Source organism: Vigna unguiculata, chromosome 5, assembly GCF_037176805.1.
Source record: "Vigna unguiculata cultivar grain cowpea cultivar isolate G323 ecotype 2 chromosome 5, ASM3717680v1, whole genome shotgun sequence".
Lineage (NCBI taxonomy): Eukaryota > Viridiplantae > Streptophyta > Magnoliopsida > Fabales > Fabaceae > Vigna > Vigna unguiculata.
Genome location: NC_140796.1, coordinates 42,901,467 through 42,914,961, shown reverse-complemented (window position 1 = coordinate 42,914,961; position 13,495 = coordinate 42,901,467). Strand labels below are relative to the sequence as shown.

General features: G+C 35.2%; 2 protein-coding genes across 2 annotated transcripts; one reads left to right on the top strand and one right to left on the bottom strand.

Moving 5' to 3' along the window:
- Window positions 1–1,995: 1,995 nt before the first annotated feature.
- On the top strand, window positions 1,996–5,919 carry TTL1 (tetratricopetide-repeat thioredoxin-like 1). The gene is made up of 7 exons (XM_028072503.2): window positions 1,996–3,261; window positions 3,571–3,766; window positions 4,016–4,200; window positions 4,282–4,615; window positions 4,700–4,904; window positions 4,990–5,096; window positions 5,178–5,919. Exons 1-7 carry the CDS (start codon window positions 2,372–2,374, stop codon window positions 5,328–5,330), a joined length of 2,070 nt encoding a protein of 689 aa, XP_027928304.2. The 5' UTR covers window positions 1,996–2,371; the 3' UTR covers window positions 5,331–5,919.
- A 2,070-nt stretch (window positions 5,920–7,989) lies between these two features.
- On the bottom strand, window positions 7,990–12,576 carry LOC114186043 (ubiquitin-conjugating enzyme E2 35). The gene is made up of 8 exons (XM_028074041.1): window positions 12,420–12,576; window positions 12,004–12,031; window positions 11,745–11,831; window positions 9,865–9,923; window positions 9,149–9,190; window positions 8,999–9,072; window positions 8,379–8,476; window positions 7,990–8,298 (listed from the first exon to the last, which is right to left on the bottom strand). Exons 1-8 carry the CDS (start codon window positions 12,453–12,455, stop codon window positions 8,261–8,263), a joined length of 462 nt encoding a protein of 153 aa, XP_027929842.1. The 5' UTR covers window positions 12,456–12,576; the 3' UTR covers window positions 7,990–8,260.
- Window positions 12,577–13,495: the final 919 nt, after the last annotated feature.

Here is a 13,495-nt window from a genome sequence, read left to right as displayed (position 1 = left end):
TTTCTTCTCGATGTGAATTTAGATTTTTTACGTGGTCATCAAATTAAAGTCAGACATCATCACTTTGTATAAAAGTGACGCATTTTAACGTCACTTTTAACTGTCTTTAGTTTAACTTCCATTAATCTCTTTTCTATAAAATAATGTATTGCATAAGTTTGTTTCATCAACTTAATTTCGTATTCATGAAGCTTTCAATATTTCACAAAAGGGTCTTTAGATTGACTAATTAAATCTCTATCAAATGTTAAATAGTGACAAAACAAATTAGTCACTAAACATACAATTTAACTTTTAAATCTCTAAACAAAAATGGGTAGTTAATAAAATGACAACCACTAACAAAGATAGTGACCAATTTAATGGTTAGTCACCAATTTCGTAATTTGGCAACTAAAAGATTAAATGATTGGAAAGTAAAAATTAGTCTTATAAGAGGTTCTAGAAATCATTTAATAACTAAATTTGTAACAAAGAAAGTTATGATAATTCAATTAGGAATATCTAATTTGAGTGAGAAACCTCTTTCAACAACCCAAAATGTAAAAGTCCATAAACTTTTCAAAAGAAAACATCACCTACATATACCTCACATTATCACTAACAAAACAACACTCAAATTAATTGTTTCTACTTCTTCCAAAACTCTCTAAATCCTCACTTTCCCTTTATATCATGTGTGGAAAAAGCTTTTCATTATACTCTATTAAAATAAATTGTATTAGATATTACCAACACTATAGAATTAGTATTTTTTTTTTAAATATATGCTTTATTTAATAAGAAACAAAAGTATTATACTTATGCTATTTTTTTTTCACTTTTAAGGGCATATAGTTCATACAGCTACTACAAATCTCCAAATGTTTTTTAATCGTGAAGTAATATAAACTGATACTAGAGGCAATTACACAGTCACAAAATGTTCATCCACCATTTATAGAATAATTAGAAATAATCTATTACAATTTTTTTTAATGAGAATAACATTATATAAAAAATATAACGACAACCTTTGCCTATTAAATCAATGTTACAGATATTTGAGCAATGTAGGTGTTTGTATGATAAAGCATGCGGGTTTCTAAAAGTGGTTTATTTGGATGTTGGGGCCTTAATTACACTTTAATTGCAGTTGAAGACATGAATTAGCGAATTGATTAGTTTTAATCGCTGTTGTTTGGGAAAGGATTTGATTTCACAGTGAGCATGTCACTTTTCTTCCTTCTTCTTCTGGTGCTGCTGCTGAATGTAACTTAATTTGGAGCATGGTATTAAATTGGAACCGTTTTTTTGGGCACCCCAAGGTCAAAAATTGAAGCAGCAATTACCCCATAACATTCTGGGGTAGGTTAAAAATTCATCACACTTAGCAATAAAAAAGAATAGGAGTGAATGATGAGTATAAATTTGAAGAGTTAGGAAATGAATGAAGGTGTTGCTAGGATGAAATAGCAGCATTAATGAGGGTGCAGAAGAAATGAAAATTCATTGTTCTAATTTGGCAATTTATTAAATGAAAAAAAGAAGAAAAAAAAGAAGAGGAAAAGTTATGTACTTTGGTAGAGTAATTAAGAAGGAGGACAAGTGGCAAGTGAAAATAGAGAAGTGACAGAGAATGAGAAGCTGAGATCTGAGACTGTGAGTGATTCTCACTTCCTCCCAAGAGAGAGTGGGTGACATTTGCCGCATCAAAACACACCAAATTAAATTAAATTAATGTGCCATATTTGCTGAAATAAATGTCAAATACAACTTTGATTAAATTTAATGACAGTGATTATGATTATGATTATTATTATTATTGTAAAAATAAAAACAGTGGCAATTAAATTGGTAGCATAACTGAGATGAAAAAGTAGTAAATAAAAGGAAGACAAAACCTGTCTCGTGAAGCAGCAGGTGAAGGAGGAGGAAAAGAAAATAAAAGTTCACTCTTTTTCTTCTCCATTCTTCTTCTTCTTCCTTCACTACTAGAGCTAGAAAAAAAAAAAGAGTAAAAAAAGCTTTATTTGATTTGATTTGATTTGATTTACCCTAACTCTCTCTCTCTGAATTCCACCACCAACAACACTCAACACTCAGAAACAACTCACTCACATTCATTCTTTGCTTGCTCCTTTTATATCACGAGATCCCCATCCCTTTCTTTCTTTCTTCTCCTCTCTCTCTCTCTCTCTCTCTCTCTCTTTCTCTTTCTCTCATGTCTTCTCTTTCAGAACTTCCCAATTATCGCTCTTCCACGGCGACGACGACCACCCATTGCTAACACTAAACCCCAGAGAGAGAGGAGAGGCTTCTTCTTTCTTCTTCTTCTTCTTCTTTTTCATCCCAAGCTTCAATTTTGAGCCCACCCTTTTGCTCCGAAACGATGTCGCATTCCTCCGGCGTGGACACCTTCGCGGATCGATTCCGCCACGCGCTCAGCTGCAACAACGACGCCGGCAACATTAACAAGCCTGACTTCCGAGAACTCGATCTGGGCTCCCCGGTGTCGCCATTGCGCACCACGCGCGCACCCGCGGCGAGTACAAGCTCAAGCTCATCTGGGTCCTTCTCGGGTCGAACGGGGCCCAACCAGGTTCCCCGAAAGCCCGAATCTTCGCTCACCAATAGTAACACTAACAACAGCAGTAGTAGCAACCACAACAACAACAACTCCGGCGAGCTTTCTGGTTCGAGTGAGAACAGCCCCACCGCCCGTGGCTTCAAACCGGGTCATACGAGATCCGACTCTGGATCCGCGCCGGGGCCGCTGATATACTCCGGCCAGACTGCTACTTCGCCGGCGATGAATGTTCTCCCCACCGGGAACATCTGCCCCTCGGGGAAGATCCTGAAGACCGGGATGGGGATGGTGGCGAATCGGAGTAGTAGAAGCGATGTTTTGGGGTCCGGCATGGGGAACTACGGCCACGGGAGCATAATGCGCGGCGGCGGGAAGGCTGAGCCGGTGAGCTCACGCGGCGGTGGCGGCAATGAGGCGGTGAAGAGAGGTGGGCACGTGCAGGGCGTGGATCCGGAGGAGTTGAAGAGATTGGGGAATGAGTGTTATAAAAGAGGGAACTTTGCCGATGCGTTGAGTCTTTATGATCGCGCGATTGCGATGTCGCCGGCTAGTGTCGCTTATCGGAGCAACCGCGCGGCGGCGCTGACCGGGCTGGGACGTTTGGGTGAGGCCGTGAGGGAATGCGAGGAGGCTGTGAGGTTGGATCCTAATTATGGAAGGGCTCATCAGCGTTTGGCTTCTCTTTTCCTCAGGTGCGGATCGCTGATCGTGTTCTTTCATTTGCTGTTTGATTTTTGTTGAAGGTGGTACCCGTCAGGATTTGATGGCATTGGTTGATTTGAATTCTTCTCCCATAAGCTGAAATCAACTTATGAATCTCAGCTTTTGGAGAAGTTGGCGCATTCGTTGATTTTAACTTGTGGAAGATGCTGAATTCAATTCGTTTACATTTTTATTCTGTTTTCGTGTTATGGGGGAGTTTGTTGAACAAGTTTTTGGTTGCGTTGTTAGGTTAGAGTGTGGAATTGTGTTGATGTGAATGTAAAGTGGTAATGTGACAGGTTAGGACAGGTGGAGAATGCTAGGAAGCACCTTTGCTACCCTGGGATGCAGGCAGATCCATCGGAGATGCAGAAGTTGCAAGTGGTGGAGAAGCATGTAAGCAAATGCGGGGATGTGAGGAGGATAGGGGATTGGAAGAGTGTTCTGAGGGAGGTGGATGCTGCTGTTGCTGCTGGAGCGGATTCTTCTCCTCAGGTATGGATAATGCTGTTATTGTTTTCATGGTTTTAGATTGTGATTGTGGTTTCAGTTTTGTCGCGATCCTTGCTGACAAATGTGGCTGATGCAGCCGCGATTGCAGTGGTGAGAATGCGGCTGAAATTACCGTTATTTATAAAACCTTGGTTGTTTGTTTGTTATGGTTGTTTTGTTAAATGTGAATTGTATGTATACGTTTTGGAGGAGTGGATGAATGGCTGAACTGGTTGGAAATTGAATTTACAGCTCTTTCTGTGTAGAGCTGAAGCGTTTTTGAAGCTCCACCAGATTGATGATGCAGAAACAGTTTTGTCCCATATACCAAAATCAGAGTTGCACACTAGTTCCACTTCTCAGGCAAGATTTTTCGGGATGCTTTCTGAGGCGTATTTCTATTTTGTGAGAGCACAGATTGAGATGGCATTGGGAAGGTGAGTTTCAGACACTAATAGAATAGTAGTAGCCATGATGGTGAGAGTGAAAAGTGAAAACGGATGATGGGTGTGTTGCAGGTTCGAGAACGCCGTTACAGCTGCTGAAAAAGCGAGTGGGATTGATCCACGGAGTGTTGAAGTTGCTGTTTTGCTGAACAATGTAAGGATGGTGGCAAGGGCTCGAATGCGAGGCAATGATCTCTTTAAATCTGAAAGATACACCGAAGCTTGCTCGGCCTATGGGGAAGGTCTGAGATTGGACCCTTCCAATTCTGTGCTATATTGCAACAGAGCAGCTTGTTGGTTTAAGCTTGGGCAGTGGGAAAGATCAATTGAAGACTCCAACCAAGCTTTGCATATCCAACCAAATTACACCAAGGCCCTTCTTCGAAGGGCTGCATCAAACAGCAAGGTGAATTGATTTCTTATTCTTCATGAATCATCATCATGATGGTAATATATGTTTTTTTTAATGTTTTGTTGTTCTTAAATGCAGCTAGAACGGTGGGAGGAAGCCGTGAAAGATTATGAGGTGTTGCGGAGAGAACTTCCAAATGATAACGAAGTTGCTGAATCTCTTTTCCATGCACAAGTTGCCCTGAAGAAATCACGCGGGGAAGAAGTATATAATTTAAAATTTGGTGGCGAAGTGGAAGAAGTATCAGGTCTGGAGCAGTTTAGAGCTGCAATATCTTTACCAGGTAATTCTTAAACTCTTGTGCAACTCATGACTTTGCTCGTTACTCTTGAAGTCTCTGATAATATCTGTAAATTTGGATTTGGCAGGTGTATGTGTTGTCCATTTTGAAGTTGCATCTAACTCGCAATGCAAACAGATATCACCGTTTGTGGATACACTATGCGGTCGATATCCATCTATTAACTTCCTCAAGGTACTCTCACATTAGGGTCACATCTTTCACTCTGCAACTACTGTTTTATTGAAGTGTGTGTTTTGATGTGTTTGAATGAAGGTGGACATTGAAGAAAACCCAGGAGTTGCAACTGCGGAGAACGTTAGAATTGTACCAACCTTGAAGATATACAAAAATGGGAGCCGAGTGAAGGAAATGGTTTGTCCGAGTCGTGAGATGTTGGAACACTCAGTGAGGCATTACAGCTTTTAGAAGTGATGGGTTGTGATGCTTCTGCAGTTGTTGCAGTTGTTGTTGTTGTCGTCTCCTTCCTTTTGATCCCACCCCACCATAATACCTGTGACATAGTGAAAACCAGATAATAATCTCTTTAGCAGCATTGGATCCGATCCCAGAGATAGTGTAGTCCCTTTTGGAGTTTTTATTTATTCATTCATTCCTCATTGCTCTTTGCTTCAATGTTCCTTCCTCCCAATGCCCTTTCTCCATTTTCCTTTTCTTCTCTACTCCTTGTCACTTCTTCACTAGGTGCTCACCTCTTCTTGTACCCCCCCACTTTCTTCAAAGCCAAAAGGAAAAAAAAAAAGAAAAAAAAAGAGATGTTTTTAATGTATGTACAATTGATTTAATTATGAGTTTAAATTACGTGTTAGAGAAATATATATATAGAGAGAGATATAGAATGAAGGGAGGGGTAGATGTATATATGTGATGATATATATATACAAGACAGTGGAAGAAAGGTTTGAGGAAGAGTTAGCAAAAGGAGGATGAAGATGTCATTATTATTGTTTCTTTGAATGTTAGCCATTTAATGAATAAAAAGCTGGCATTTTTTGTTTGTGTGTTGTGTTGTGTTGTGGTGTGTGTGTGTGTGTGAGAGTGATGAATGGCATTTAAGATGATATATAACATTGATAAGTGGATGTTGGTAATTTGATTGGGCGGTGGAGGCGTGAAAGGTAAATAAAAAAATTGGAGAAGAATAAAGAAAAAAAGGGAATGCGGGGTTGGTGGTTAGGGTCACATGTGGGCATTTAAGAAGTTGGGTTTGTTTGTAAGAAAATGAAGAATAAGAGAAAGGGATTAATCCTAAGAGGAATCTTGTGTCGGTGATGCCAGCTGTTAAAACCAGCGCCATTAACATAGGGTGGGGCTTCACGTGGCCCACACGTGTGCTGTAAAGCCCTAAATAATAAAACCCTTTCATTATTCTTTTTCTTCTTTTTTTTAAATAGAGAGAAAAAAAAAAAAAAAAGAGTTGAGTTGAATTTGAGTGGAGTGGTGGAGGATACTGTAGCAAACGTACGGTGTACGACAACATAATGAAAAGAGAGAAAGGGGTGTTATATATTTCAGAGGTCGTTTTCTTCTTTTGTTCAGACTTAATCATATCACGCCACACCCATTATTGCACTGCATGGATTCCCAAAACTAATTTATGTTTAACGTTGTTTTCCCTCTATAATCCCAATAATTCAATGTTTTAATCAAACTTAATCAAACTTCTATTTCACGCTTTAAATGAATGTTCAAAGCTACAGTGCCGTTGTACAACTTCCTTTGTTGGCAAAAAAAAAAAGGAAAAAGTTTTTATGTGCACATAAATATGTAACTCAACAATTGATTGGTAATTGAAACTGTTACGGGACTTCAATTTAGGTTGTTATGGATCAACTATGTTGTTGTATCTTTCATTTGATATGTTGATATGTCTTCAATTAGTTTGAACATATTAGCCCTACTAGAGGGAGATAAGATTAAGTGAAGCGAAAAGGAATAAATAAATTATCTAATAATTAGCAAGAAATATAGGTTTTTTACTAAATAGGATATATTGAATCTATAAATTATTATATATTGTTTTTGAATGTGAATTAAGTATCTAAGTAAATTGTTTGTTCTATGTTGTTCACTTGTTTGATAATCTGATAAAAGATTATTATGAGAAAAACTTACCCAATTATTTCAAACCACTCAAGAGTGGACTAAGTTTTTTGGACAGATAGAGTTTAACAAAATTACAAAACCTCAATTCAACCTGATAATTTTTTTTTTTACAGAATGCAATCGCCCCAAATAATATACCTTTTTATACAATATTGTACCCAAATTCTATGCGACCCTTTTAACTATCCAAATTTTAAAATCATGTAAAGAAAACTAAATTTATCACCAAAATTTGTATACCTTACAAATGATAAGAACGGCTGAAAACTTTATTAACCTCACAAGAAAAAACAAAACACATCTTTTTAAGTTTGTCACATGACTACAAAATTATAATTGTTCTTATGAAAGAATATTTATTGCATACTCCAACTATTTTTTCGAGTTATCTCATAAAATGTCACAGAAATATTTTCTAGGTTAGAAATTAATTTCAAAAATAAAAATTTTAACTGTGATTTAAAAAATTAGACTTCAGTTCCAAAATTCTAAAATCTAAACTGTTTTATTTTTCATTTAAAAGATATTTTCAAAAAAATAATACAAAATCATAACAGTCTTTAAAATTCAGATTTCCAATGACTAAATTCTGATATGAAAAAATAAAGGTTATCTATATAAATATTGTAATACAGAATGCTACAAGTGAGTGAACAAAGATCAGAAAGCAAGATTTCCTACAATAAATATAAATAATAGTAATTAAATTCTACATTCAATAGCTTTTTGTTGTATAATACGTGAAATTAGTTTATAACTCCTTAGTTTATAACTCCTTGAAACGCCAGAATAATTAACAAATTCCTCGACAAACCCAATCTAATTGTAAAATAAAAAGAATACCATTAAAATTAGATAGTTTTAGGCCCATTTAAAAATTCCCAAAAATAATTCAAAATTCCCAACTAATATCATGAGAACACATACGGCCTGACGGAAAAGGAGAGAAATGAAGACAAAGTTATTCGAAAATTTTGTACTATTAAGTTTGAAGATCTCAAATTACTTAGTGTTTAAATTTGTCAGATAAAATATCACATATTTTCATACAAATTCCAAGACAAGCCTTCCAGGTGAAAGAAAGTAATAAACAGGTAACCTGAAGCTATGGGAAATATTAACTCCAAAATAGTTTAATAGATAACTCCAAATTTGCATTTAGATTTGACAGTTATACAGCATACACTTCTACTATAGTTATTTGAAGCCAAAAGTTCCCAACCCATCCAGCATTAGGCGCCAATGGCATATAACCGAGTCCATTCCTTGGCTGCACATTTCAAAGCCACCGTTTAATAACATAATATAACAACTAACTTGTATGTAATCTTACAAGCAGAAGAAGGATACCTGTTTCCACAGCCTCAGCCTCGTTAGATTTCCAATGCTTCGCAATGTTCTCAGAAAGAGGGTCATCAGGGTTTGGTGCACTTAGAAGAGCTTGAATACTACAAGAGGATCAACAAATCACAATATCAGTACTCCTTGCATTCAAAGGGCAGGTTAATATTTTTCACTCCTTTCTCACATAACATTGTCCACCCCCAGGGGCAGATGGACGGATACATAAACGCTTAGTCTAAATTATACTCTCCTATTAGGAACTTTTTTATTTATTCCTTTTATATATCTTTGTTATTAGAGGATATCAAATCTCCTCTACTTATTATAATGATTCCCTTTATTCAAAATAAATAACATGTTGTCTTAGAAACACACATCAGCTTCTGTTTCTCTCTTAATATTTTTAAGGGGGCTAAAACACAGTATAGTTTTAGAACCATCTTTTGGGCTATAAAGTTCCACCATAAAATGGGAAAAAGAAATCTTCAAGCAAAGTGACTAAAACCAATGTTTAATTTATTAACTTCTATTTTCAAACAACTTGGTTGCTATTTACTACATTTCTTCAGGAAATGAATAGGTCTGTCAATACAGATCCACTATCAAAAAATTAAACTTAAACATACCTCAAAAGAACAGTGCGAATCTGAAGGGCAGGACTCCACTTGTCTTTCAGAATGTCAAGACATATCCTGCCAAGCTGAAATGAACTTTGTCTAAGATTAATCATTACCAAATAAAAAAATGGAAATGTAGGGGAAGCTAAGTGTACCTACCTTATCAATGTTTGGATGGTATATTTTTGTCAGAAACCTAACCTGAAAGAAGCATCGCATGGCTGCATTAGAAATAATTGGAGAAATGTTTTTTAACGGCATCACTAAATTAATCAATAAGGTATAATAATCATCATTAAAACTAAACCCAAACCAGTCAGCCAAATACGAGAAAACTTCACAATCACACAATTATGCCAAATGGATATAATTAGTTATCCCTTTGAGATGGGGTGGGGCTTGGGGAAGAAAAGCCAACTGCACTCCTTTGAGATGGCTTCCAATGTACGGTGATTAGTATCATCCTAGTTCTATCTGCCTAATGAAATGCTAAGACTAAATGTTAAGTTCACATAAGACAGCTGAACATTATGCCAACCAAAGTCATGGAGGAAATAATTCAATTATATTAATAAACAAAAAATGACATTATGTTTAAGTCTGTCTGGTTACAATTATTTCATTGTTTCAGTTTCAACAAGAGAAGACAAGGAGGACGTGACTCAATTAGACTTTATAAAGTGGTTGTTCAATCAATTACACATTTTTGGGATATAGCCTATGACATTAATAGGAGCCAGGCAGTCAACATATTTGATATGAAAAATCAGGGTTAAGAATAATTCAGATAGAAATATATTTTAGTGGAGAACTCAATAAATATATAACACCAAATGGTTATTACAATGTATATAGGAAAAAATTAAATTATTTACCTTAGGAGCAGCCATCGGATATTCTTCTGGCAAAAATAGTTCTAGTTTAAAAACTCCACCTGTATTACAAAAAATTTGTATGAGACTTTATTCCGGTTTTGGGGAAATAAAACTCAGTATCATCAAACTAGGTAGGATATCATCATGCCTAAAAGTAAGGAATTAAATTGGGAGTTCACAATTTCATCCACCTGACACAAGAAACCACCCTACATTATACTACAGGGCACACTACTTTCCTACAGTAAAGTGCAGACTATTAATGCAAAAATATAAGGAAATATATCATATTAGTGATAAGTTACACAGGTGTTTGTATTCTATAAAACCGTATGCAGTTGATTTTCTTCATTGATGATTTTCTATCCCAAACTTTATGCTGTAAAGGTGTACAGTCCAGAAGTTCCAGTTTTACTTGGATAGACCCCTCGATAAGCACTTACAAGAGAAAAAAAAAGGTAAAATGCATGGAGTTTCACAACAGGATAAAATAAACTAGTACGCCTTAGCTGTTTAATAAGTTTTTTTTTCTTTTCTGTGTTGAGGATAGCTTTTGAATGTCATGTGAAAAGAACTTCTACAAAGTTTAAGTTGATTATAGCTAATAGATGAAGCAAAATTCATTTTACATTTTATTTTCCTCTCCTATAAGTGACAAAGGAGTAATTTATCCAAACAAGGCCTTCGTACATTAAATTTTTAAATGTACACAATGAAGAGAACGTAGTCATGTATAATAACACTAGCTAGGTATTTTAGTTTCAGTTTCCATGCATAACCAAAGCCATCCCACTCTTTATAGTGGAGAGAGGACCCTACAACTTTCTACAAGGAGCCGAAAAAGAGGGAACTAAAATTAAATAAAAGAAGTAATAACACATGCAAAGACCCTACAAAAATCCTTCAACCCAATCTTTTAATCTACTTTCTCTCTTTTTCAAGTCAATCATTCAAGTGTTAAACCCCCATATGCAACTATTAGATGCAGAACAGCACTCAGCTGAAGATGTCACAAAGAAATAAGCTCGTCATTCATGGAATAATCCAAATAAAACTGATTAGATGAATTGGTTAGCATAAAAATATAGGGGGCATGGATACACACACAAAGGAACAAATCTGAAACTGAAAAAGTAAAAATTCTTAAAATTACAAAATGGCTAAGATACAACAAATATAATTAATATAAGACGAAAATAAAAGCACAACCTTCAACAAAGACATGAATATTTGATAGCCCCGGATTAATCATTGTAAATACCATAACGTATTGTAATCTATACAAATTTTAATCATTGTAGCATCCAAATTGTATTGGCACCACAACTCAAGAAATTGGAAGGTGTAGGAAAGAAGAAGCATCCAAAAGTATCTAGAAAGCACTGTTTATAAATGAAATGACTTTGAATTTAGTTTGGTCACAAGAAAATCTGGTCAGTGACAAACATGAAGGAAAACAATGTGCACCAAGATAATACATCTCATAGAAAATTGTCTGAATGTGCACAATGGAGCAAGTTCATCATAATAATTCAAGATGCAGAAAAACCTATAGTTATTATTGATTATAACAATATAACTTAATACTTCTCTTCCACCCCATCATTTATATTGCCAGACAACAAGGATCTAGCAGGCCAACATTTTACACATTCAGGCCATTTAGTCATAGTATTACTGTTAACATATGATGACAGATATAAAATGTAACAACAGTTATACTTTCAGAAATGTTAGCAAAACACATTCAATTGTCTGAAGTGCACAGAAAACATCAATAAGCACACAAATCAACGGGAAATTATTTTCTATTTCTTTCCGAGACTACAAATCATTAAGAATTTCAAGGTTTAAATTCAAGCCGTTAAGTTCATTACTACCTTCATAAGGTGACTGAGTAGGGCCAAGGATCATGACATTGAAATATCGCATATTGTCTTCAGAGGGGGAAGCACTAATTCCAGGCGCTGCATCATCAGATCATAGCACAAGATACAGAAACAGTTGAGTCACCAGAACAAAACACAACAAGGACGAAAACCATGCATAAAACTCCAAAATTAAACTAAACTGGAACTACTCATTTAGCTTAGGACGAGCTTCTAAAACGCTAAACAATTGCTACAAATTTCAACTTACCTGGCTCACTGAGCAAACGCTGCGTTTCCTGTCGAGATCCAACAAAAAGAAGTCACCAAAACATTCACAATCATCAAATTCAGACACAAAATGAATCAAATTGCAGAACTACAATTCGATGCCAACCAAAGCCGAAACATAATAACGGGGTCGAACCCCGAATTAGCACCAAAGACTTTCCATTTGTGTTTTCGGCTCATGATCACTGAAATTAAGGAATTTAAAGTGAAAAAGAAAGCGCTTTGGAATCGACCCTAAATGAAAACAGCAGCTAATTGTTCAATCAAGCTAATGGGTCACACGATACTAGAAAATGAACAAAGCTAGACAGCATGAACGGATTTGGGGTTCTTTTGGTATTTGGCATCGATCAATGAAATTGAAATGGGGATCTTGAGGAGAGAATGGAAACAAACCTTGATGATTCTTCGAGGAAGGTTACTGTTGGCCATAATCAGGGTCGATTGCAAAGCACGCAATAGGGTTTTGAGTCAAAGAGAGAGAAACAGAGACACCTTTCTCTCACTAACACAAAACAGAACAATTCTCAATGAAAACACATTCTCTCTCTCTCGCTCCTATTTATAGAATGTTTGCTTTTCTGAAAATAAGATAATTAATCAATAGTAACAAATAATAAAGACTTTGAGTCGAAAAAATATATAAAAGGAATAAATATTACAGCCAGATTTTCACTAACCACGTTATTGATAATTTCTGATTTATTTGAAATTTAATTTAATAATTTTACATTTATAAACTGTAAAAAGGTTTGGTTCACATCTTAAATATATATAAATGTTAAATATATAGAAAGTAAGTTAAGCTATCCGCACTGTTGTCGTAGGGCATAGTGAGCCACGAGTTGTTGGTGGACCTTCGAGTGATCGATGGGCATCTTTCAGCCGAGTGGAGTAAGTTATTTTAAGTGAACTAGATTTTCTGCAGTTCATTTTATTTCGTCAATTTAATTATTGATCATATAAATATTATTTTTTTTATGATTAAGTACAATACATTTTAAAAAATTAAGTATGAAAAAATTATTTGTACTTATTTATATTTTAAAAGTATATTACATGTTAAAGTAAAACTAATAAATAAAGCATTAAATAATTTTAAATTATACGAAATTTTATGAAAAGTTATTTAATGAAAATTCTCTGACTAAATATTATAATATTGATAATAAAATCCAACATGCGAGGTAATAAATTAAAGGATGAATGTGAGAACCTATAAATAATTTAAAGAGTAGTATAAATTTTATGATATATATATATTAAAAGTTCAAAATTATAAATGGGTTTTACGAAAGAAAAGTTTATTTAAAAAAATTGCATCATACCTAAAAGGTAGGTTCTCTTACTCTTATTCCTTCCTTTTTTCAAAATTTGATTTCTTTTATTGTTGAGTGAAGATCCAAAGTTATATATAGAAGTGTAAAGAGTTCTACTATATATCCTAATCAATTTTATCTTTCGATAAGTTT

Excerpts from the sequence above, each read along its gene's own strand:
- TTL1 (XM_028072503.2), top strand. The coding sequence starts at position 2,372 with ATGTCGCATTCCTCCGGCGTGGACACCTTCGCGGATCGATTCCGCCAC. Across the intron at positions 3,767-4,015 it reads GAGCGGATTCTTCTCCTCAG|CTCTTTCTGTGTAGAGCTGA; the intron begins GTATGGATAATG and ends TTGAATTTACAG. Across the intron at positions 4,905-4,989 it reads AGCTGCAATATCTTTACCAG|GTGTATGTGTTGTCCATTTT; the intron begins GTAATTCTTAAA and ends TGGATTTGGCAG.
- LOC114186043 (XM_028074041.1), bottom strand. The coding sequence starts at position 12,455 with ATGGCCAACAGTAACCTTCCTCGAAGAATCATCAAG. Across the intron at positions 11,832-12,003 it reads GCGTTTGCTCAGTGAGCCAG|CGCCTGGAATTAGTGCTTCC; the intron begins GTAAGTTGAAAT and ends CTGATGATGCAG. Across the intron at positions 9,924-11,744 it reads TACTCAGTCACCTTATGAAG|GTGGAGTTTTTAAACTAGAA; the intron begins GTAGTAATGAAC and ends TTTGTAATACAG.